Raw genomic sequence first — 25,375 nt, 5'->3', positions numbered from 1 at the left:
CCCTGCCCATGGCAGGGGGTGGAAATTTGAATCTTTAAACTCCCTTCCCACTCAAGCCACCCCATGATTCTGATATTTGTTTTCTTTTTTTCTTCGAAAATAAATGAGAGAAAGGTGACTTTCTGTGCACCAGCCTTTCATCCCTACCATCCCCAACCCTTCAGAACTGGAGGTGTTTCCATGAGGATCTTTTTGACCAGCATGACTAAGGTGGTACCAGCTCTCTGCACAAAAATTAGGAAAAACCTTGAGGTTATAAACCTTGAGGTTATAATTCTCTGTTTTCCAGAGAATTAGAGAGAATTACACTGCAGGTGGTGAGCTTCAGCTCCAAACCTTTATATAAATATCGTATTTTCTCTACACGGTATTTATATAGAAATATACTACCATAGTTTTAAGACACAGCATTTTTTTTTCCTATAAAAATTGTGATTCTTGTTAATGAAAAAGTAGGACTGAGTTCAGAAGATCCCAGAGTTCCGAATGGTTTGAGTTAGAAGGGATTTTACAGTTCATGTACTTCCAGCTGCCTGGCCATGGGCAGGGACACCTTCCAGAGATCTTCACAAGTCACTAAATGTGCCAGAAAATGTAAAGACAGTAGAGGAAAATTGGCTTCACCCGGCTTGTTGCCACATGTATGATCTGAGACAACAGACTCTAAAAATCAACAAGTCAACTGCACATCTGAGAACTCGGAGGCATCGCCTCGAGCACCAGATGGCTCATCCAAAAAAAAAAAAAAAACAAACCCAAAAAAACCCCAAACAATCACCATTAAAAGACTCAACCTTCTGTGGCAATTAGTGCCACGTTTTAAAGCATGCAGCAGGAGAAGGGAGATTTTAAAACTGCCTGAGGATATTCAACCCAGCAAGGATCATAAATGATTGAAGCTCTCGTTCAGGGTCTTGGTCAGGATTAATTCTGGGTGCTGGAAATGCCACGTTTCGATGGGGCTTGGGTAGAATTCATCCTGTGTTGTGATTTTAGAGCCAACAATATCAATTCATTCTTGCTGGAAAGGCAGAAAATGAACTGTTCCTCAGGAGGGCTAGTGCAGTGCTCCCAAGCAGGATGCTGTGAGAGCCATCACTTCTTGCTCTGCCCTCTGGTCCTTTCCAGATCATTCCTTCATATATTGGCAAAAAAAAAAAGGGCAGAGAGGGAAGGCCCAGAATCATGGAAATCAGCACAGAATTGCAGAATGGTTTGGGTTGGGACCTTAAAGCTCATCTTGGTCCAACCTTCTGACACGTGCAGGGACAACTTCCACTATCCCAGGGTGCTCCAAGCCCTGGACACTCCCAGACCATGCCAGGATTACACTTTCTGGAGATTCTACCACTTCCCTGGGCACTCAGGGAATGCTTCCAATGTTTCACAACCCTTTTGGTGAAGAAATTCTTCCTGATGTCCAGCCTGAACCTCCCCTGGCCATTTCCTCTTCTCACATTGCTTGGTACCTGGGAGAAGGGCCTGACTTGGAGAAGGGGAAGCAAATCCATCACGCTTGTAATACAGCAATTAAACAAACCACAAAGGGTCTGATGGATATTCCACAGTTTTGCAATGATAAACCTCCTCCATCTGTGCTCGAGCCGAGGGCATTGAGGCCAAGCAGCCTGGGCAGGGCAGGGCCACTTTTCCACCATTAAACTGAATTTCTCCCAGGGGGTGCCCAAAATCTCCCTCAGGAGATCACTCAGCTCCAAGGGCCAGCTGCCACCTCTCCAAACCATCCCTGCAGGAGGAGCTCCAGCCCCGAGGGGAGCAGATGGTGACACCACCCCAAGGTCACTTGGCCTCCCCACTTGCAGCTGTCCCAGCTTTGGAGCTCTCGCCCTTCAAAGCCCCCGGGAGGGTTTTGTTTCAGGGAATTGCCAACAGCTTTCCCAAAGCCTGGAAAAGCTTCCTGTGCCTCAGGGCAATGGATCTAAATCCTTCAGGGCCTCCCACCTCCCTGGTAGGGAAAGGGAAATAAAGGCTGAAAGACCTTCTGAGATCAGCCAGTGCTTGCAAGAAGTGTAAAAAGCATCTGAGATAACAGATGACCAAAACTCCAGCCAGTCTTTGGAGACCATGTGTCGGATCCACTGTCCATGGGGTACACACAGAGCACAGGGGTTGGGAAACAGGGGAAGAACACCCTGGATTTACAAGAAAAAAATACATTATTTAGTAACAGGGGTGGAAAAAGTGCTTCTCAACTTGCCAGAGTAAGAAAGTTGGGTTTATTCATTCTTTTGGGGTTCATTCTTTTTATTCATTCTCCTGCACATCAACACTTGAAGCACTGCTTCCATTTTATGGTGGCCTCTACATATGGGTACATCTCTGTTGGGGAAGATGAATCAGGGAAACCTTATAAATATGATTGATTAGCAAAAGATTCTGAAAATATGAAACCTATAATCGAAATAGAAATGAAAGCTTACTTTGAGTTGTAGGATACTAAGTCTTAGTTGCTCTATAACCTGAAAACAATGGTCTAGCTAGCTGAAGGAGAATCCCTTCTGATTGAACAATCCCTTTCTGCTGGCTGAGGGATCCAAAGGTCAATGTAGCAAAACAGAAGTGTAAAGAGTAGTTTTTAGAGTTTAAAATACAACACAGTATGGTAATGTTCTTACAGGCTGTATGTAGATTCTAAAGGATTTTGTGTCTTGTGTTGGTTGGTCACTGAAAATTAGAATATTCATCACAAAAGGAGATACAATGTATTGTAACAAGGACCTCGCTCTCTTAACTCTTCCTCCTCTCCTTCCCGCTGCTCTTAGCTCGCTCTTACCCTTCCTCTTCCCCCTACTCTTGCTCTCTTCCCCCTGCCCTTTGCTCTCTCACTCCCTTCTCTCTCAGCTCTCACCCTCCTGTTCTTTCTCCCTCTCTCTTTGGGACTTCCCTTCAGCTGAAGCTGGTGACTGAAGGCAAGGCCCTTTTACCCACAACCCTTGCAATAAAACCACATGTTCTAGAATACACAGGTTGGCAGAATTCCTTGTCCCAGCCGTCCGCAGAATCGCCTACACATCTCCAGCTCATGGAGCTCCTGGCTGGAAAACTGCATTGTCCTGCATCATCCTGGACTGCATTCCTACCCCATAGCTGCTTTTAATTCCTTTTTCTACTCTTGCAAACTGGGCTGCAGTGGGAATAGGGAATGTCTCAGCATTGTGACCAAGAAATGGCTTCATGCCAAGAGGAATCACCCCAGGAAAGAACCTTCCCTCATGGTCCTTCCACCTCACAGCCCATTTTTCCAGCTCTTTCCCATCACAAATTCCATGTGCTTTCCTACTCCAGAATTTGGCTGCTTCTCAAGCCCTTTCCCAATACTTTTTGGTGGTTAGATGCCTTTTCCCAAAAACACATGGATTGCAACAGAAGGAACTGTGGTTCACCCTGAGGAAATAGGAATTACAATGGCATTTTCCTATTTTTATCCTATAGAATAAACATATCTTTTATTCATATATATCTCTGCAGAAATGTCACCCTGAGATGAAGTTCCTGCCACATCTACACTTGTGTGCCTGCCTCTGTGTCCCACAGTGACAAATATTCCCAGTGCTCCATTCCACTCTCTTTTCCCTGGAAAATTCAGGACAATGAGGTTCATAGGGCAGCAGATGAGAAGGTTTTAGTGGGAGTGAGGGATGGCAAGGAAAGTGTCCCATGAAAGTGGAATATTGTTCCTGGGAGGTACAGCTCAAGGACATTGGAAAAGGATTCAGCCCATTAAAGCTGAAGAGAGAAAGGGGAAAGGAAAAAGGGAAAAAAGGGAAAGGAAAAAAAGGGGGGAAAGTTGGGAGGAAAAGGGAGGGGAAAAAGGAGGGGGAAAAGGGGGGAGAAAAAGGGAGAAGGGCTCCTTTCCAGGACAGCCAAGTAATCTAAAAAAAGCTGGAGAGGACAAGAAAGGAGAGAGCAGGGAAGAAAGATGGAGCACCCCAAAGGCTCCCAGGTTTGGGTTATGAAGCTTTTAAAGAACCATGGAGTTTTTCATTTATTCCCTGGGAAAAGGAGCAATGGGAAGGTCAGGTCAGTCCAGCAGTGGCATCACTGAAGGACACTGAAGGAAAGTAGGAATTAGAGCAGAGGAGCAGGAGTGGGGTGATCCCAGCACCTCTTGCAGAGTTAATAGAGATTTAATCAAAAACAACAGATTCTGGAGTGTTACTCAAGAAAAAACCCTCTATAAGAAAGAAAAACAATGTCCTCCTTTTATTGATGTCTCGTTCTCGACCTTTAAAAAAGCTTTTGTCATTAAATTCAGCTCCAACCATTATTTATGAATAGAGAGAGCTCTGACATCACCAACTGCAATCCTGATTGGAATACTCCTGATTTGATATTTCCCATGTACATTCCCATGCTTTTCTGGTCGCTGATGTCAACATCCATCACTCACTACTCCAGGTGGGAAATACAGTATCAGGTTTTTGGAATGGTCAGCACAGGAACTTGTGACATTCCTACCCATACCCATGGGTATTGTTTCATTTTTCCAGGAAATTATCAGGACACAAATCATGCCCCAGGGATTTGGGGCACGTAGAGGAAGATCTGATTTCTGTAATTTAGGAAAAATAACTACCAGAGGTGGAGATGTAAATGGGAAACAGCACAATTTTCTTGGAAGTAGGTGTGTTGTCCCATGAGGAACAGCTACAAACATTCTCATTTTCGAGTCATAGAGAATATAACAAAAAACCAGATATAAATCAGTCCCAACAGCTCAGTTATCACTGCTGGGGTCACCAGGGCACAGCACGTCCTGCATGACCCAAAGACCACAATTCCTTCTTCCCCCTACACACCACAAGTACATTTTGCAAGGAATCAATCAAAAAAACCATGTATTTTAGTCTTTACAAAGCAGCAGGATGAGGGGAGGGCACTCTTTGCCTGGGGGCCCTTGGTGTCAGACAGGAGCTTCCTCCAGCAGTCCCATCATGAGCTGACCTGCCACGACCGTGGTGGAGGGACAGCATCCCAAATTCCCACACCTTCTGCATATGCCACGCCTTAAAATAACTCACACAGGCTCCCAGGCTGTCAGAGGCTGCAGGAGCTGGGTGGGCACCTGGTGCCACCTCCGTGCTCCAGCAGGGCCATCCCAGAGCACAGGGCACAGCATTGTGTGCACACAGCTCTGCCCCAGCCCCAGGGAGGAGCCCCCCGGGCTGTGTGGACAATGTGCTCAGGGCCGGGCACCGCCCAGGGAAGAAGTTGTGCCTCCTGTGCAGGGGGAATTGCTGGGCTCAGGCCCTGCCCGTGGCTCTGGGGCCATTGCTGGGCCCCCTGGGCAGAGCCTGGGCCCTGCTGGGAGCCCTCCCTGCACACAGGGACACCCAGGGCTGGGGGCCCCTCTCCGCTGGGGCTCCTCTCCAGGCTGAACAGCCCCAGCTCCCGCAGCCTTTCCTGGGCACCCAGATGCTCCGGGCCCTCGCTCGGCTCCGGCAGCTCCCTGGCCCTGCCGTGCTGAGGATCCAGAGCTGGACACAGCGCTGCAGAGGTGCCTCCAGGGCTGGGCACAGGGCCCCCAGCCCTCCCTGCACACAGGGACACCCAGGGCTGGGGGCCCTGGAGGAGCATCTCCCTGCAGGGAGAGGGAACTGTGCAGACCTGAGACACTTACAGAACACATGGGTTTATTGCAAGGGTCGTGGGTACCAGGGCTTTGCCTCCAGCCACCAGCCTGGGCTGAAGGGATGCCCCAAAGAGGGAGAGAGGAAAAAGCTAAGAGGTGAGAGAAGGGTTGGAGAGGTGGCAGGGGTAGGGGAGGTGAGTGAGGTGAGGTAAAGAGTGAAGAGGTGTAAGGTAAGAGCAAGAGAAAGTAAGGCCCTTGTTACAGTCCATTATATCTCCTTTTGTGTTGAATATTCTGATTTGCATAGACCAAGCAGTGCGAGATACAAAACTTACAAATTTTGCACACAGCCCACGAGAACTGCTCTATTACCGTATCATTCTGTATTTTAAGCTCCAAAGACTACTATTTTTATCTGCCTTTTCCCAGATACCTTGGTTGGGCTACACCCTTGGGTCCCTTTGTTTGCTATCACCCAACCCATCACCAGTTAATCGCTGTCTCCCTGCCTGCCATACCTATATCTCAAAGCTAGCTTTCACTTCTAGTTCACTCACAGGGTTTATATTTTTAGTATTTCTTGCCAGGCAATCAAATTTGAAGGCTTTTCCTGTCTCCCCTTTCCCCACAGGCTCCTCTCCAGGCTGAACAGCCCCAGCTCTGTGTGAATCCAGGGAGGCAGCAGCCCCGAATTTATCAGCCAGGTTTAGTCCCTGAGCCACACTGAGTTACCCACATCGAGTTATTCCTGAGTTCAGCACCTGAGATGCATTGAGTTATCTCCCCACGCTTATTTGAAGGAACTTTATTTCCCTGCTGATAGAAATAATTACTGTAACCAGCCCTATCAAATGTTTTCTTTGCGAGGAAGAAAACAGCACCTGATGGTGGAGCACCCTAAATTATGTCCTGCTAGACTGCAAATTACCCATCTGCTGCCTGCAATTAGCCAGGAAGGTGCAAGGGGCCACGGGAGAGGATGTGGATCATCATTTCATGACTTGTTCTGATGGTGTGCAATGGGATACTGGGAACTAATGGGTGCCATCTGCTGTGGGCACGGAAAATGGGATAATCCACATCCCTGATGGCTCTGTCTGGGACATATTGCTGGGAGGGATTTGTTATCCCAGCTCCTGCTGGACTGCTTTTCTGCGTTATTTTCTATCCTAATGAAGAAATGATTTGTAGCTGTTGTTTTATCCCACACACACACACACACACACACGAAATACCAGGTTTTAATAAGATATCCCTTGGTCTGTAAAGTCCACTCCAATCCAAACTGTTCTGGGATTCTGAGTATTGCTAAGGCCCTGGCAAAGTTTTAAAAAATTATTCTAAGATAAAAATGGAAAGAAAATAGAATAAGAATGGAAAGAAAAATGGAAAGAAAATAGAAATAAAATCCATTTTATCTCAAGCTCCCAGCCACAGCAGTGGAATCATCCTAAAGGTTTCCCAAGTGGCTGAACAGGAGCATATCACACAATCCCGACAGAAGCTCATTAATCAGCAATTTATTGAGCTTCCAAATGTTTACATTACAGTATTTTCACATGATTCCATTTAATTCTCCCTGTAAAACTCCTGTGACTCTCAGCAAACTGGAGGTGTGGTTCTGGCAGAATTCCACCTCTCTGGCCAAAAATAAAATAAAATAAAATAATTAACACCGACTGGTTTGGGTTGGAAGACACTTTAAAGCCCATCTAGTGCCACTCCCTGCCATGGCAGGGACACCTTCCACTGTCCCAGGCTGCTCCAAGCCCCATTCTGGCTTTGGACACTTCCAGGGATGGCAGGATTGTGCTTTCCCTGCAAGCTGAGAACATCCTCTCAATAATTAACTTTCCATTTCTGGATTGTTCAAATATCTGTAGCCAAGCATTGTAAATGAACCAATCTCAAAAGGCTGTATTTGAAATGCCAAGGAATTCCCACCATGGGGATGCTCCGGGTCACCAGGGCTGTGCAGGGATGGAATCAAAATCAGGATATTTGTTAATAACCACAACATTTTGCAATTAAGGTAGAGATTCAAAGAATTGAGGTTTGTGCTCAGTACATCTCTGGCTGCCAGGAAATTCGGCCTTCAGGTATTCTGTTCCCTTTTATTTGGGAGAAGGGTGGTAGAGGAGGGAGTGACCATGTTACCACAGCATCCCAAAAAAAGCCCAAGAACTCTGGCACCCAGATAAATCCCCAGGAAAAGATGCTTGTCTATGAAGATGAATGGGTGTCCCAAATTCCTGCCTTAATGAAGCGAGATTTTACAATAAAATAAAAAAACCTGTTGAATAAGGATTTGCAGCTTCTCTCCTTCTAGCTCATCCCCAGAGGAAAATGTTTGTATCAAAGTGCTCGCTCACATCCAATTTCCACCTCCAAGGTCCCATATAAATACAGAACTGCACTTTAAACCCCCCATACTGCCCTGCTTTCAGCCACGCACCCCATCAGGATGACCACCATTATCCCTTCACACACAGGAATAAAACTCCAGAGCCACCAAAATCAAACTCTTTGAGCTTCCAATGGATGTTTGGGGAAGGGAGCACGAACTTTTTTGTTATGTCCACAAGCAAGGGAAGGTCTACATTTGGCTGTTCAAGTGCAGAACAAGCCCATTTCCCACTAAGGCGGGGCCTCCTTCTAACACAAACCCAGTGAGTCCAAGAGAATAAAGAATAAATCCACTCCCAAACGGCCAGAACCATCTGAAAGCTGAAAAAAAAATCCCGGAGAAAACATCAAGAACTTCTACAAGAAAAAGAAAATTCAAGAACTACTACATAAAGAGCACTTACCCTTGGAGGGCTTTTTCTCCAAACCAGTCCCCCTTCCCCAGCGTGCGGAGAAAGACGGGATCCTCACTGGGAGAGTCCTCGCGGGTAACGTTCACCTGTGGAAAAGCCAAATTCCCCCATCAGGGATCCAGGGAACTCCTCATGAACAACTAAACCCTCTGTGTTCAGAGGGGAATTTGTCACCTCCTGGATCTCTCAGGAAAGGCTCCTCTGGGAACAGTGTAATTCCCCAGAGTCCTGCACTCATCCCTTGGCACTGAGAACTAAACCATCCAAGAAAAGGAGCAGTGGTTTTCCTACTACTGCTTTGGATTTGGGGGAATGTTCTTAACTCTAAACGTGGAGTTTGCTGCGCAAGCATAGTCACAGGAGAATGAAATCCCAAAAATCTGCTTTGCCACATGGCCTAAGCTTCCATTAGCTTTGTTCCACATGATTGCCAGCATTCCCAAATTCCCTGAAGGGACAGGAATAACACAAATCACCACCCTTTGGACACAACTGAGGTGAATCAGTTTAGGGCATTGCAGGATGAAGGGTGGCTCTGCTCTCTCTCCAGTTCAGGGAGGGGACGACTCTAGCTGGAGCAGAAATCAAATCTTTCCATCTTTTTTTAAGCAGAGTTTTGCATGTGGAAATTCCCAAGGCCAAAAGGTGGGATGTCAGGCACATCCTTTTGGATTCAGTGATACCCTGCTGTAATTTCCCTGCTAAACTTATGCTTGTGGCGTGCACCTTCTCGCAGCTCTTTCAGGGGTGGCAGAACCAGTGGGTTTGAGAGGCTAATGAGTTAACATCTGCACTGACTCATGGAAGGGCAGGGAATGTGGGATGGATGAGCCAGGAACACCCCTGGACAAACAGAGGGAACTTCAATAGAGATTTCAGCCCTTTTCCCATGACTTCCACTGATCCCAAGCAAAGAGTGTTCAGGGATTAAGACAGTGTGGCTTCTATGCTTCTAAATCTCTTCAAAAGCTCTGAGCCAGCCTCCAGTGGGGAACAGCATTAAATTGGTGCCACATTGTGGATTTTCAAGGGAAAAGGGTGGAAAATGGCACAGCAAGGTCCATGCTGCCTCTGGATAAGGGCAAGGGATGGAGCAGAAGCACTTCCCAAGCAGAAGGGAATCAGCCATTTCCATCCATTATTATTCCACAGATTCCTGCACACAGCATGTGTGGAAATCACTTTGATTTCTGCTTGGTAGGACTTTAGGAAACAAGTTAAAATAAATACACTAAAGGAGCTCAGGAGTGGGGTCAGGTGGGGTGGATAGAGCTGGCAGAGAAGAAGAAATTTGGTCCTAAAAGAATTACCAGTGGAGGATGGGCTGAAAGAAAACAGAGGAGAAGTTTTCTCAGGATTTCTGAAAGGAGTGATGGGCTCAGAAATGCAAAAAAATGATCTCTGCTCACTTCAGCCTGGAGAAGGCTCCAAAGACACCTTAGTGCAGAATTCCAGGGCCTAAAGGTATAAGAGAGCTGGAGAAGGACTGGGGACAAGGGATGGAGGGACAGGACACGAGGAATGGCTTCCCAGTGCCAGAGGGCAGGGCTGGATGGGAGATTGGGCAGGAATTGTTCCCTGGCAGGGTGGGCAGGCCCTGGCACAGGGTGCCCAGAGCAGCTGTGGCTGCCCTTGGATCCCTGGCAGTGCCCAAGGCCAGGCTGGACTTTGGGGCTTGGAGCAGCCTGGGACAGTGGAAGGTGTCCCTGCCATGGCAGGGGTGGCACTGGATGGGCTTTAAGGTCCTTTCAATCAAATCAATTCCATGATCCTGTGTCACTCCAGGCACTCTGATGTGACAGGCAAGGCAGATATTCCCTAAGGAGCTCTCCCTGATCCTGCTCACGCTGACTGCAGACACTGCAGGTTGCTCCCAGGAACAGGACTTTCCTGGCTTACTGAGCTGCCTGGGTCAAGTTTTACCACAGGACAGGGGAGGTGATGTGCTCCAGCTTCAGCAGGTGCCAGGCAGCACACACTGACTCTAACACCCCATATTTTATTACCATTTATTCCATGTTTCACTGCTGAGGCTCTGTCTCGGGCTGTATCCTTAGCATGGATTAATTATTACATCCATCCTAAACCAGGCATTAAAATTAAACTCTCTCCAGCTCCATCCATCCATCAGCCACTGGTGTCTCTTTTCCAAAGCAGTGAGCTTGGAAGAGAAAACCGGGCAGGATTTAACTGTCCCTGTGGGAATTCCTGTCAAGCCATCAGGCTCCAGCTGAGAGTCTGGGAACTTTTTTCAGCAAGTCCCCATGCCTTGTTTTATTTTAGCTCCTTTTTTCTGGCCAGCAGCTGTCACAGCAAGATAAAGGAGCCGAGGCCAGGGACAAAGCCAAGGAGCTGCTCCAGGAGGAGTCCAGGGCTTTGGAGCAACGGCCAAGGCCATGGGAGGTCTTCTCCATCCTTTGGGGGAGGGTTAAAGGCTGCAGGCCAACAGCTGAGATTTGGGGTTTACATTTCCTCGTAGATTGAGGACATGTTGGAATGAGTCCAGAGGACCCACAGAGTTGTTCCCAGGGCTGGAGCCCCTCTGGAGCCAGGCTGGGAGAGCTGAGGGTGCTCACCTGGAGAGGAGAAGGCTCCAGGGAGAGCTCAGAGCCCTGCCAGGGCCTAAAGGGGCTCCAGGAGAGCTGGAGAGGGACTGGGGACAAGGGCTGGAGGGACAGGACACAGGGAATGGCTTCCCAGTGCCAGAGGGCAGGGCTGGATGGGATATTGGGCAGGAATTGTTCCCTGGCAGGGTGGGCAGGCCCTGGCACAGGGTGCCCAGAGCAGCTGTGGCTGCCCCTGGATCCCTGGCAGTGCCCAAGGCCAGGCTGGACTTTGGGGCTTGGAGCAGCCCGGGACAGTGGGAGGTGTCCCTGCCCATGGCAGGGGTGGCACTGGATGGGCTTTAAGGTCCCTTCCCACCCAAACCATTCCATGATTCTGTGCTGCTGGGAAGGGATGGGATCCACCTGACCAAGCAGGACAAAAGCCTCAGTGGCCAACACAGCTCCAAACATCAAGCGTGGGAGGGAGATGCACCATCCCCATATTTTTGTCCACAAAAAAACCAGCAAAAGAAAAGGATTTGAAGCTTGGCTCATGATTGTCCATACTCTTGGAAAAGAGGGAACATTATTTCTGGATGAAGGGAAGTGAAAGGGCATCAAACCAACAAACTTGGATTTCTGCAGGCTATGGTTAACCTCATTTCAAAAACTTCTCTGTGACATTCTTATTGATCTGAAAAAGATCGTTTTTTGCCTTGCAATGAAGACGGGCTCCCAGAAGGTGGAAGATGATGGTGGAAACAGGTTGGCAGCTGGAAATCACTGTGTATTCCCTCCAAAACCTCCATCCTGCTATGTGGAAAGAAGCCAAGTGTCTCTCAAGTGTATTAGGCAGGCTAAAATTTATAAATAATTGCTGAGTAGAAAGAAAAAACTTTGGACCATAAAACCCCAACAGCATTTTATGGGAGAAGAGGTCAAAAATGTTTTCCCTGCAAGCAGAGGCAGAGAAACTTAGACCTTTTTTCTCCCCATGGAGAGAGCTCAGGCATCCCTGCCTTTCTGTTATTTAGAGAAGCTGGGAAGAGAGAGCCATGGGAATGAAGCCTGGAAGCCAGCCTCGGAAGGGGGATGCTTAGCAAAGAAATCATGGGGTATTGTAGGATTTCTTTCAAAGAAATTGAGTTGTGTGGTCATTTACACAGAGACTCCACAGCAGTGTCCACCCCAGAGTGTTCCCTGGGAGCTCCTGGGCAAACCAGCAGGCTTTTTCATTTCCAGCCCTTCAGGCCACTCTTCCTTGCTGACCCAGCCAAGGAGCTCCATTCAATGTCTGGAGCTGACACATTTGTGCCTCGGGAGAGGAGAGAGAGGGACTAGAGCAGGATTTTGGGAGCCCCTTGGCCCGGGGAAGGTGTGAACTCACCTTTCCTTTGCTGATTATAAAGAAGGTGTCCCCTCGAGCCCCTTGGCGGATGATGTACTCTCCACTCTCGTAGTGAGTCTGCAAGAGGGAAAGGAACCAAATGAAGATGAACAAATAAAAGCACAGCCTGTTCTCCAGCCCATATTTTGGCAGCTTTGCAAGAACACCACCCTAGACTCCTTTTATCCCAGCCTGACATCAGCTGTGACTTAAAGATTGTCCTGTGGTAAGGAATAGAATAATTAACTGGAAGCATTTGTGGCTTGCCCATTTTTCTTCTGGCTGAGCTGGTGCCAGCCTGTGCCCAGATGAATTATCCTCACAGCCTAAAGCCATTTTTAGCACGTCAATGAAGCAGAGGAATTTCCAACAGGGAATATGCTACACAAACTAAACTGCAATAAGAAGTCTGGTGTAAAAATTTTCATTTCCGTCTTCTTTTTTTTTTTTTTTTTTTTTTTTTTTTTTTTTTTTTTTTTTTTTTTTGTGTTGGTTTTGGTGATTTTCCAGCTTTGCTAGCAAGGGCTTTATTCAGCAAATAAGTTTTGCTTTTCTCCTGTTATTACAGTACCCTAATCTGTCCATTTTTGCCTTATTTCGTGGACTAGTTCTTGCTAAATTCATGTCACGGCTTATCAGTGCTGGCATCTAAACTTGTTAGGATACTTCCATCCCTTGTGTCACCCCATCAAAAGCAATCTGCATTTATACATCACCAAAAAACCCAAATATTTTCTAAATCAACACTTTCAATTGATATTTAGACCCCCCACCCCCTAAACCTTGGAATTTTCATCCCAGATGTTCTGCCCCTGCAAATTCAACCAGCAGCAGGCTGAGGGATGCCAAGAGCTTCCTATCCATCCTCTCCTGCATCTCCCCTGGGATAAATGTCTGTTGGAGTTTACAGCCATGACCAGGAGAGCTGGAGGTATGGGGTATTCTATCCAAGCCCAAATTTGAGACAAAATCACCCCAAAAATGTCCTGCACTCACCATCAGATCTCCTAATCCCAAAGTATGTGTAAACCAGCAAGGACTGGAGCTAAAATGGGGGAATTAATCCAGGTTTGGCTAGGCTTGAGATGTTTTCTTTGAAGGGTGTTGTGTTTACCTAAGTTTATTTATCTTTACACCCCAATCTTTTTATCATTTTCAGACTGAGAACAAAATTCCCAAGCTTTTTCCATTTTCATGTGCCAGAGTGCAAAGAGGAAGGAAAAAAATTCTGGAGGAGGAGACCTGGACACAAGCTTGCAGAGTTTTACTGCTTATGTTGGGTGTTCCTGGAGAAGAGATTTAAGGTGGATGTTTTTGACCATCCACGGTGAAATTCCTTGGAAGGACCTGATTTTAGGAGGTGTTGGGATTAGACCCCTCAAGCAGAATCTTGTAGGCAACCCAAAAATCTTATTATTGAAAAAAAACTGGGCTAATGGCTTCCAAATTTACAACACACAACCCATATTCATTAGATACATTCATGGTACTTTTTATATGATTTCTGGGCAATTTAACACAATAAACCTTCTCCCCAAGAGGCCATTTTTGGTCTTGCTCAGCAGCGACCATCAGCAGAACTGAGAACCTGAGTCCTGCCACTGTAACCAATTCCCACCCACAAGTTCTCCCAACCTTCCAACCCGTGAATTCCACCCAACCATTCCCGCCCCTAATTCTTCCCAATCATCCCCACAAAGTGGCTCCTGCTAACCCATGAGTCCTCTCAAACTTCCCACCCACAAATCCTAACCACTCCCATGCACGAGTCTTCCCAAACTCCCCACCCACAAATCCTGACCATTCCTATGCATGAGTATTCCCAAACTTCCCACCCACAAATCCTAACCATTCCCATCCATAAGTATTCCCAAACTTCCCATCCACAAATCCTAACCATTCCTAGGCATGAGTCTTCCCAAACTTCCCACTCACAAATCCTAACCACTCCCATGCATGACTTTTCCCAAACTTCCCACTCACAAATCCTAACCACTCCCATGCACGAGTCTTCCCAAACTCCCCACCCAGAACTCTGCCAAAGGAATGGACGGTACACAAATTTGAGTTTCGAAGTGCCTAAAGCTTGCCTCTCACTTCAGAGTATTTTGTCTTTTCTTTTTTAAACTGAGCTCTGATCTCAGACAAGTCCTTCCAACATTCCAACCACATTCCTCTAGTCCTTCCTTGAGTGCCCACTGCTTTCATTTCGTTTGACCTGCTCCTCACTGGTGCTGCTTTCCATGCCCTTCCTGCCACCCACATGCTCATGTTTATGTATTCCAAGCCATTTCTTTCACAACGAATTCCACCCGCAATTCTTTGTGCTTGAATCAACCCATCCTTCACCAACGCTCCTGCTCTTTAATCCTTGTTTACTGACACAAATTAGCTCATCCATGTGCTTTGCCCTTCTGTGGAACTCTCGTCATCTGTCCAGTCTCAGCGCACCATCCTGGGCAGGGCAAAGGGCCCAAGAGCTCGCTCAGGGCACGTGGAAGTGGAAACAAAGACAAGGCTCTTGCTTTTAGCCCCACTTGAGAGGCAGCAATACCTCCTCAGGTATTCTGAAGAAGCCTTTTGGCAAAAGTTCACAGAATCCCAGGATCCCTGAGGCTGGAAAATCCCTCCCAGCCCACGGAGTCCCAGCTGTGCCCCATGGCCACCTTGTCCCCAGCCCAGAGCACTGAGTGCCACCTCCAGCCCTGCCTTGGACACCTCCAGCCATGGGCACTCCAAAGCTCCCTGGGCAGCCCCTGCCAAGGCCTCAGCACCCTTTCCATGGAGAAATTCCTGCTGCTGGCCAAGCTGAGCCTCCCCTGGCCCAGCCTGAGGCCCTTTGCCCTTGTCCTGTCCCCCAGTATACAGAAAAGCTGGAATCTTTCACAAAATAGCATTTCCAACCTAAATGAACAAAAGTGAAGCTCTTTCTCCCTTTGAACTCCTCCATCAAGTGCCCCCCATGAAAATCCCAGTTTGTCCAGTAAAAGCAGCTTCTATAAAAATACCAGTTGTTTTTTTTTTCCTTTATTTCTATTGTCAATTTTACTTAAAATGATAAAAAAATAAATCCCAGCACCAAAGGGAGGGTTGGGGATGGTAAGAATGCTCACTCAACAGGTTTGAGAGGATAAGATAGGTCTCCATGACCTGCTCCAGGTACCCCACAGGAGAACTACCATTCTCAGGATCGAGTCAGATGATGCTTTAAAAAAGGCAACCATCCCATTTTATGAAATCCATCATCCCGGGCAGAATGTCAGTGAGTGGTCATGAACATTTCTTTGAGTGGAAAAACACCCAAAGCAAGTTCTCTTCAGGAGTGGCTGGACTTTTATGAGACCAACTGATATTGAAAATGGATAAAATTAGGAAGAGTGGGGCCCAATAGCACCAAGTTTTCTTGATAAACTCTTTTTTTGAGCCCCAGTGCTCCCCAGGATGAAAATCTCCCATAGATACAGAACCCAAAGCAATGTACAAATCGTATTTCAGTGACCACCCCAATCCATCACTCTCAGAACAGTTAAATGTGTGATTAATTTCTTTGTCCCCAGCACACCAGGGCACATCTCACCCACCACATAAAAAACTGTCACCTTTGCAATCTCAGACCTTCACATCTGCCTGAGGACTTCAGTCCACTGAGCTTGATAAGTCACAAACTTCAGCTGGAGCTTCTGCTCCCGAAATACCCCCAAAAATGAGATGCTTGAGAGCCTGACCAGTCTTCATGAAGAATCCTCCACCAGGCCTTATGAAGAAACTTCAGTTGAGTCTCCTGGAGAAACCTTGACTAAAATTGAGATCTCTGAGAGCTCAACCAGCCCTCGTGGAGAACCTCAAATAAAAACGAGATGTTTGAGAGCCTGCCCAGGCCTCATGGAGAAACCTCAACTAAAAATGAGATGTTTGAGAGCTGGACCAGGCTTTGTGGAGAAACCTTGAGCAGGCCCCATGGAATTAACCTCCATCAGGTCTCACGGAGAAACCTCAACTCAAAACAGTATGTTTGAGAGCTGATCAGGTCTCATGGGAAAACCTCAGTTAGGTCTCGTGGAAAAGCCTGGACTAAAATTGAGATGTTTGAGAGCCCACTCAAGCCTCATGGAAAAACTTTGACCAGGCCTCACGAAGAAACCTCAGTTTGGCCTCATAGAAAGACCTTGACTAAAAATGAAATGCTGGAGAGCTGACCAGGCCTTGTGGGGAAACTTTGACTAAAAATGAGATGTCTGAGCTGGACCTTGTGGAGAAACCTCCACTCTGGAGACCAACCCAACAGTTAAACTGGAGAAAACCTCGTTTTTCCTCCACCTGGATGCCTCTGACTGCTGTGTTTATGCTGAGAATGTTCGGGAAACGGTGGGAAATGGGGCATTTGGAATGCTCCATGACCCACGGCGCCAGAGGGCCCCTCAGGGGAGCAGAGGCACAAAGGTGGCTTTGAAACCAGGACTTCAAAGCTGGAGCTGGGTTTGTACCACAAAAACCAGTGATGGCAACACGGGGTTGATCACAGGTCTCCATGTCCCAGCCATGGCATCCAGGGGGTTTTAAAATAAAATAAATATAACCTAAATATGTCATTTTGCTGGGTGTTCTAAAAAATATTCACAGAACTGTCAGCAAAACTCCAAACAGAAGCAGCTTTTAGAAGATTTATTTTTCCTGTTTGGGATTTGCTGCCGTGAACATCCTAAAATGACAACAGATATGCAAACCAAATGAAATGGAAAAATATATTTACTTGCTGAAAACGCTGCAAACCCGAGTGGGTAAATATCAGTATCCTGTACTGAACTCCTTAAGAATCACACAGATTTGTTTCCCTGTTTTACAGTGTCCTACTCCCAGGGATTGTCTAAAAATGTTGCTGCTTGAAACAGCCAGAAGGGAGGATTACGCTTTTGTGGTCCTCTCTTCATTTATCCCTAATTTTTGACACTTAAGACATCTCAATACCCAAGCAGCAGCTTAACTAGAGGGCAACAAGATAAAGGGAAATTAAAACATGAGGAAGATGCAGCGATGAGAGGAAGAGAGGGTTAACTCATGCCCTTAGTTCCACCGTAATTACGGAGCACAGAATTGAGTAAGGAGATGAGGAAAGGGATCTAATTGTGACCTTCTAGGACCTGAAGGGTAGAGAGAGAGAGAGAAAGAGACTATTTCCAAAGGTCTGGAATGCCAGGACAATGGGGAATGGCTTCCCAGTGCCAGAGGGCAGGGCTGGATGGGATATTGGGCAGGAATTGTTCCCTGGCAGGGTGGGCAGGCCCTGGCACAGGGTGCCCAGAGCAGCTGTGGCTGCCCCTGGATCCCTGGCAGTGCCCAAGGCCAGGCTGGACTTTGGGGCTTGGAGCAGCCTGGGACAGTGGAAGGTGCCCCTGCACATGGCAGGGGTGGCACTGGGTGGGCTGTGAGGTCCCTTCCACCCAAAGCAGACTGGGATTTTGTGATTTTCACTCAGCTGGCTCTAACTGAGCTGCAACGTCCTGCAGCGATGTCTTTGTTTTTTCATACTGATGGATTACGAACTTACTCTTCTTCCTTAAAGACACAGCTCTCTGATCTCCCACCAGCACTCTCTGAGTATGTATTTTAGAGCAAAAGCTGTGCTGTGACAGTGACAGGAGCCTGTCTCCCTGTCCAATCCTTTTGGGAAACGTTTCCTCTGCACTGATTGACTGTGGCTCCTTAGTGGGCTGTGACAGCACTGAGGAAAACACTCCTGGGAATGAGCTGGACACTCTGGCTGTCTCCTCCTGTTGTGGGACCTTCTGCAGTTTATGGGTTGCTTCCAACTCCTCCAAAACCATCCCTGAGCAAGGCTCTTTATACACCTCCTAGAGGGGCTGTTTGTGCATGGACGCAGCAGAGCTTCTGGAATAACACAAATGCTGGAATTCTGGGGTTGGGTATAGTTGGGACACATGAGGATTATTGATCCAGCTCCATGGTCCAAGAGTCACTGCTTAAAACTAAAAACTATGATTTAAGAGATGACTCCCCACAATGAGTTCATCTGTACTCGACAGAGGTCGTATCAAGATAAAATCTGTATTATATCAAGATATAATCTGTGCTTCTGAGGACTCAGGAACAGGGGACTGCTCCAGGGAAAAGGAATCTAAAAGGATGTATGGGAACAGTAAAAAAAAGCATATTCAATCATTATTTCATCGAAGCAAAAGCAAGTACAGCCTAATGTCTGTATCACTAATCCATGGGATACACACTGAAATGGATAAACCAAAGGGGATAAACAACAGGGCACTTCTGTTCCTGAAAGGCAAAGGTGTGAGAAATGTTGCTAATTTGAAGTTCTTTGGTTAAATGATTGCTTTAATTTCTGGTTGTTTATTTTGGTGTTTGGTACTGCTGTTCCCTGTGTCTGCATTTCCCTGCAGTGTGCTGAGAGCGAGCAGGAGGGAAGGAGACAGGGCTGACGCCCTCCTGCTCTCCCTTTGTCTCAAAATCACCTCCCATTTCAGTGTCCCAAAGGCAAAAAAAACCTCCACAAACTGAGCTGGAGCCAGCCTTCTCCCACATAAGCTGCAGGGAAAAGCCAGGAGACGGGAATAAAGTTACGCAAATGGAAACTGGAAGAAAGAAAGTCAACACATTCCAGTTTAGAGCAAAAGGCCACCTCCAAACTGTGATTTTTCCAGCTCCTCAGGTGAAACTGCAGGTCCTGAAACCCAGGCTGAATTTCCACCAGGAACTGAAGTCTTTTGCATTGAGCTGTAAGCAAGACACTACTGTTGTGATAATTCAGAAGCTGGCTGAAGGTTGATTTCTCGCATGGAAAGCAGCAGCAGTGCCACATCTCTGGCATTTCCACAACCCAGAGCACACACACAGCTTGGTTTGGTTTCCTTTGACATCATAAAAGTCAAGGTCTTTACACCAGAACACTCAACCTTCACAAAACTCTCCTCATGCTGATTAACAGTGGATAAATAGGAGCAATTTGTGAGCTATCAAAGCTATCAAACAGGATTTATTTGGTTTTCCAGAGAACAAACACTGCTCATCTCAGAACCCCCCTAAACCAAGCAGTACTAAGGAGGACATGAACTAGGGATAAACCTCAATGGTTTCATCTCCTAGTGATGAAAAACATGACATTGTCCTTCTGGCTGTGATTTTATCCTCTTCTTTTTTTTTTGCATTCTACTGGACTTCCACCCAACACTTGCTGAGTGTAATTTTCAGGAATAATTAAACAGCAACAAGATGGACAATCACAGAATCACTGGTTGGAAGAGACCTCCAGGATCGTCAAGTCCAACCCAGCCCTAACACCTCAACTAAACCCTGGAACTGAATGTCACCTCCAGTCTTTTTTTAAACACATGCGGGGATGATGACTCCACCACATCCCCAGGCAGACCATTCCAGTACATCATCACTCACTCTGTAAAAAACATTTTCATAACATCCAACCTATATTTCCTTTGGTGCAGCTTGAGACAGTGTCCTCTCATTCTGTCAGTTGCTGCCTGGACAAAGAGACCAACCCCCACCTGAGCACAGCCACCTTTCAGGGAGTTGTAGGGAGCGATAACGTCACCCCTGAGTCTCCTTTTCTCCAGGCTCAACAGCCCCATCTCCCTCAGTCGTTCCTCACAGGGTTTGTGTTCCCAGCCCCTCACCAGCCTCGGTGCCTCCTCTGGATGTGCTCAAGTGTCTCAATGTCCTTCTTAAACTGAGACACCCAGAGCTGGACACAGCACTCAGTGTCCATCCTAAACTGAGACACCCAGAGCTGGACACAGCACTCAGTGTCCTTCCTAAACTGAGACACCCAGAGCTGGACACAGCACTCAGTGTCCATCCTAAACTGAGATCCCAGAGCTGGACACAGCACTCAGTGTCCTTCCTAAACTGAGACCCCAGAGCTGGACACAGCACTCAGTGTCCATCCTAAACTGAGACACCAGAGCTGGACACAGCACTCAGTGTCCTTCCTAAACTGAGACACCAGAGCTGGACACAGCACTCAGTGTCCATCCTAAACTGAGACACCCAGAGCTGGACACAGCACTCAGTGTCCATCCTAAACTGAGACACCCAGAGCTGGACACAGCACTCAGTGTCCTTCCTAAACTGAGATCCCAGAGCTGGACACAAGGGAGCAGGTTTGGAAATGCTGTCCCAAGTTCCTGCTCTCCAGAGGGAAGGTGCACAAGACAAGAGGAGCTCGCTGCCCTTTCCTTCTGCCATTCCTGGAACGCCTTTGGCAGTGGCTGGAGAGCAGGAGCTGGCCTGTGGGGGTGAGGATTTGTGCTTCAAACCTTTCTCTTTTTTAAGGACCGCCTGCTGAGAAGAAACAGGAGTTTGGGGAGAATGAGAAATGGGAGAAGGAGAGGACACTGAGATAGCTGGGAAGTTCAGAGGGAGGTGAAGAAGGCAAAAGGTCAAGACCAACCTCAAAGATCAAGAGGGAGAACTTCAAGAGTTCAAGGATTAAGAGAGCAGAAAGATGACAGAGGGTGAGAGCAGCATGGGGCCAGGAGAAATGGGAGAGGAGCTTTAGCAAAAAGATTTTCCAGGAAAACAAGATGAACTGATAGAAAAAAAAAAAATAGGATTTATTCCCAGGGGAGATAACAGATAACAAACTACTTGGGTAAAAGGCAGTGGTGGTATTAGGCCACAGATCAAGCCACAAATTGGGGTCAAAACCCCAAAAAGCTTTGCTTGGGAATTTAAATAATACCAGATTCACAGATAACGGACTGTGAAATGTGGAGAATTAGCCGAGAATCAGTAATTAGAAAAAGGATCCCCAGGCAACAGAGTGGAACCAATTCATCAGTCACCCTGAGTAAAAAAACTAGCAAACAGTAAAATTCAGAAAAAAATAAAAATCCAATTAAAAAAACAAATTTAAGGTGTTTGTGTGCCCTGGGCCAGTCATATACGTGTAATTTTAGGCTTTTGTAGGACAGAAATCTCTATAATTCCATGATATTCCAAACCTCCTTTGGACATTACCACCCAGGGACTTTGAGGAAATCCAACCAGAAACAGAACCCCACGATGGCACTGCAGCACAAAACCTCTCTCCAAACACCAGCAGCTCAAGTCCGTGGGGGTTTAATTAAATTCCATTGAAATGCAAGAAAAGAGCTGCTCTTCAATCCTTTCCCAAATACCTCTGATTTAGTTTCCCTCCTCATAATGGAAGAATGCGTGTGGAAATCCCACTGCCCTCCCTAAATCCACAGGTCTGTTCCACAGTTATTAGAATGGGAATCAACTCCTTGCCAAAATGCAACTGGAAGTAAACAACTTAAATCAACACATTTGTTTCACTTCTTTTCCCTCATTTCCTCCAAATTTTGCACGCTTCTGCACCCCAGGTATTTGCATTGCCACCAGGATCCAAACTCAATTCAGAATCAATCACGAGGAATAAAAAAATGCACATTAATTCAATATGTTCAGCCACTTTTCCAGTCACCTGCTATGAAATGGCATTTTCTTTTTGTGGTGCTAGACCGAAGAGGAGACTCTACATCTCCATATACAAATGCACTTCAAATTATCCCCGGAAACCAACTTCATTGGAAAGGAAATCATGGAAAACATTGGATTTATCCATCCTCCACAGACTTTGACTGGAACAGGTCATTTTCCCAGTTTAAACCCCTGAATTCACCAGCTGCTTCCACTTTGAGGGTTCTGTGCAGGTGACAACCAGCCTTGAGCTTGGCAGATGAATTAAACACTCTCTCAGTTCACATTCCCTGTTGTATTCCCGTGGATTTTGGCTGTTGCTGGAAAACATCTTCCTTTTCCCTTGATTTCTCTCATTAACTCTCCAAAAGGTACAGAAAAGGCAGAGTTTTATCCAGCCACATGACACAAACTCAGCCTCTATTCCCAGTCTGCACAACAAGGAATTCACACTTCCGTAAAATCAAATGTTTGCCACAAATATATTCATTAAAGCAGCAAGTGAACTTTCACTCTGTGTATAAACTGGGAAAAGCTGAAATCTCAATTTTTGAAACATCAATAACTCTTCCCAATGGAAAAAGAAGCTGCCTTGAGCCCTCACCTGGGTTGCCACTGTCTCCTTGACAACAGAATTTGTAAAATGGGGATAAAACTTGGATTTTACAATAGAAATGCAAAATATCTCCTCTCTAAGCGCAGAAATCAGTATTTTCTACTGTTTAACAGACTCTCTGCTGCCAAAATTGACTTGGCTGGAGCTGCATATTTCAGCTTTGCTTGGAGGAAAATTTTACAGGACCTTTCCAGTGCCTCCAACTTATTCTAGGATTTTGGACAACAGATAACTAAAGAGGAAGGTGTGAGGAAAAAACCAGATCACATCCTGAATTCAGAGGATGGTGAAAGTTGAGGTTTCTGAAGGATGAAGAACCTCCATCAGTCTCTCAAGCAATGACCCCCCTCAGAACTTTTCCCAGCTATTTTGTGCTTTAAAGCAGATTCTTTGGGAGCATCTCTTATATCAGTCCTGAAAAGAAAACCAGGACATGGCTGGAAAATGTAATCGAGGTCAGATTTTTAGCACGAGGCACAGCTGACCCTTTCCTTACCAGCCAAGGACACAATGATCCCAAAATTCCTTCACCAGGGCTTTTTAAAACTCTGAATTCTGCTTTGCATGCCTTTCCCTGCAGGAATTTGAGAAATGGCCATTTGGGTTTAGAAGCAGAGGAGCCTGACCCCAATGGAGATGGGATTCCATCCCACACAGGGAAAATCCTGGGACAGCAACAGCTTAAAGCTGGCAACAGCCACGTTATTCCCACTTCCCACCTCTCCCAGCAGACAGAAATCACAGGATGGAAGGGACAGAGCTCATCTCTTCTCCTGACTGAGGAACCTCCTTTCCCATTCCAGCAGCAGCCTCAGTTTTCCCAGCAAGGAGCTTTTTCCCCCCTCACTCGTCTCCAAATTACCACCAGGGTCACTTATGCCCGTTTCCCTGTTTGTTTTGTGTTATTAAAGCCTTTTCTTTGGCACAAGACTCACGTTGCACACAGGAAGAGCACCTGAAGCACAAAGATCCCTGTTTTCCACGACTTTCAGGTGAAGAACCACCGACTTGGATCATCCCAACAGAAGCTGAGTTTCAGCCCCTCCCAGAATGAAAGTGGTTTGGCAGGGAAGAGGGGGAATTTCTCCTTTTCTGGGAGGAGAATTGAGCTGTGCTGAGTGTGGGAGAGCTCCCAACAGCCACTGGGCACTGGGATGCACTGGGACAAGTGGGGGATGAACATGGGAGCTCCCATGTGCCATAGTAGGGTGACAGTAGCCCGGATTTCTTCCCAGACAGGGCACATCTGGCACTGCTGGAAAACCAAAGGAGTCAGGAAGAGGACGTCCCCATCTTCATGTTTGACCTTTGCTTTAAAGCTGGGTTTTAACCCCTGATCCCATGGATGGAGGGTGTCCTGCTGATATTCCCAGCATCCCAAGCCTGGTGGCCATTCCTTGGGTGGCCACAGGTGTCTCCATGACCGCGTGGACTGCTCCCTTCATTAATTTTTTTTTCCTAATTAATCCCTGGCAGAACTCACTCAGCAGGGCCAGCAAAGCCAACCTCGTTCCATATTCCAGCAGGTGTCACTGTGGGCAACGCTATGGGAAAATCCAGCCGGGAAAACGTTGGAATCCAAGGGATAACACTCATTAGGCTCATTAACATTTGGGGGGTCCTTAATATAATTGCTGATCGTAGTTTTTCCCCTGGTTTTACTGACAAAAAGGCATTGTCTGCGTTGACTTCTTCAAGGCTGAAGAATGGAAATCACGGAATATTTTTCGAGTAAGCACCAGGCTGGATTTTCATTCTGGGGCTCATTCCCACCAAAATCGGCCCACACACGTCAGGAAGCAGGGACATGTGGGTGAGAATCAGGGAATTTTGGAAACTGCTGAACGAATTCCCAGGAGGAGATGTCCAAAAGATCTGCCAGCCAATTTTCCAGTCACCTGCTATGAAATGCATTTTCTTTTTGTGGTCCTAGACCGAAGAGAAGACTCTACATGTCCATATACAAATGCACTTCAAATCATCCCTAAAATATCTCCCTTCCAAACCTCTCACCAAGAATCCAGCACAAAAGCAAAGCCCTCAGCACAAAACAGGAACCTCAGCCATGGGGAGATCCATCCCAAAAATCACTGGGCTTGGGCTGTCAGGAGTGCTCGGGAAGAGCCACCTCCACCACAGTAAACCTCCTCCCGGCACCCTAAATTTAATTAAATTTCAGTCAGAATTAATTGATTGGATTTTCTCCACCCAGGAAGTGAAGGACAGCCACCAATCCATCGGTCCCAACCTGTCTGCAACAAAGAAAATGCCTGGAAAAGCAGATTCCTTGGCTTCCTTGCCCCAGTATTGCTGTAGAGCCTCTGGAAACAGTAAACGAACAGATATTGGGAAATTAGGAACAAGGCTGGATCAGGGAAGAGACAACTGGGAGCTCCTGAGTTGCCCTCCTGTGACCTCTCTGTTGTCCCAGGAGCCAGGAAAAATCCACATCCATCCTGTGTGTCTCTGACAGAGCCTGCAAATCCACCAGGGCAAATAATAAATTATGGATTTGCTTAAATCCGTTCTTTTCATATCTGTGAAACCATGGAAAATGCCTAAGATTACAGCAAAGAAATGCTTTGTTTTTTCCTTTTCTCCTTTTTTTCATAACTGTCACGGATCAGCTGGAGAATCTGCTTAGAGAACATCAAAATATCTCCCAGATAGGTTTAATCCAACTGGAAACAGGGAATATTTAAATCCCAACACCTGCACAGCCTGAGCAGGGCAGCTTTAGGAATTAACATTTTATCAGTGACCTCCTGAAAATGTGATCATCCACTCGATTCACCACTGCCAAAAATAATAACAACAAATTAAAGAAAAAAAACCCAAAACCATGGGATGAAGCAAATTTGGGGAAGTTTTTTTCTCTGTTTGACACTGCCTTTGCCACGTGTCCTGCTGGTGACCATGGCACTGCTGGAGTGGCTTTTCCCA

The 25,375-nt window shown here is 46.7% G+C and overlaps 2 protein-coding genes across 3 annotated transcripts in view; one reads left to right on the top strand and one right to left on the bottom strand.

The window, feature by feature from the left end:
* The window catches only part of A1CF (APOBEC1 complementation factor), a 503,111-nt gene that overhangs the window by 161,978 nt on the left and 315,758 nt on the right, over positions 1 to 25,375 (top strand). The window lies entirely within an intron of this gene.
* Positions 1 to 25,375, bottom strand: part of PRKG1 (protein kinase cGMP-dependent 1) — a 374,077-nt gene that overhangs the window by 81,763 nt on the left and 266,939 nt on the right. For both annotated transcript variants that reach the window (XM_066324329.1, XM_066324328.1), the window contains exons 6-7: positions 12,346 to 12,423; positions 8,404 to 8,498 (exon numbers count right to left, since the gene is read on the bottom strand). In XM_066324329.1, the coding sequence (XP_066180426.1) occupies positions 8,404 to 8,498; positions 12,346 to 12,423 (173 nt within the window). The remainder of the gene's footprint in view (positions 1 to 8,403; positions 8,499 to 12,345; positions 12,424 to 25,375) is intronic.

The sequence above is a fragment of the Sylvia atricapilla genome, chromosome 8 (assembly GCF_009819655.1).
Source record: "Sylvia atricapilla isolate bSylAtr1 chromosome 8, bSylAtr1.pri, whole genome shotgun sequence".
Classification (NCBI taxonomy): domain Eukaryota; kingdom Metazoa; phylum Chordata; class Aves; order Passeriformes; family Sylviidae; genus Sylvia; species Sylvia atricapilla.
This window is presented reverse-complemented; position numbering and strand designations above follow the sequence as displayed.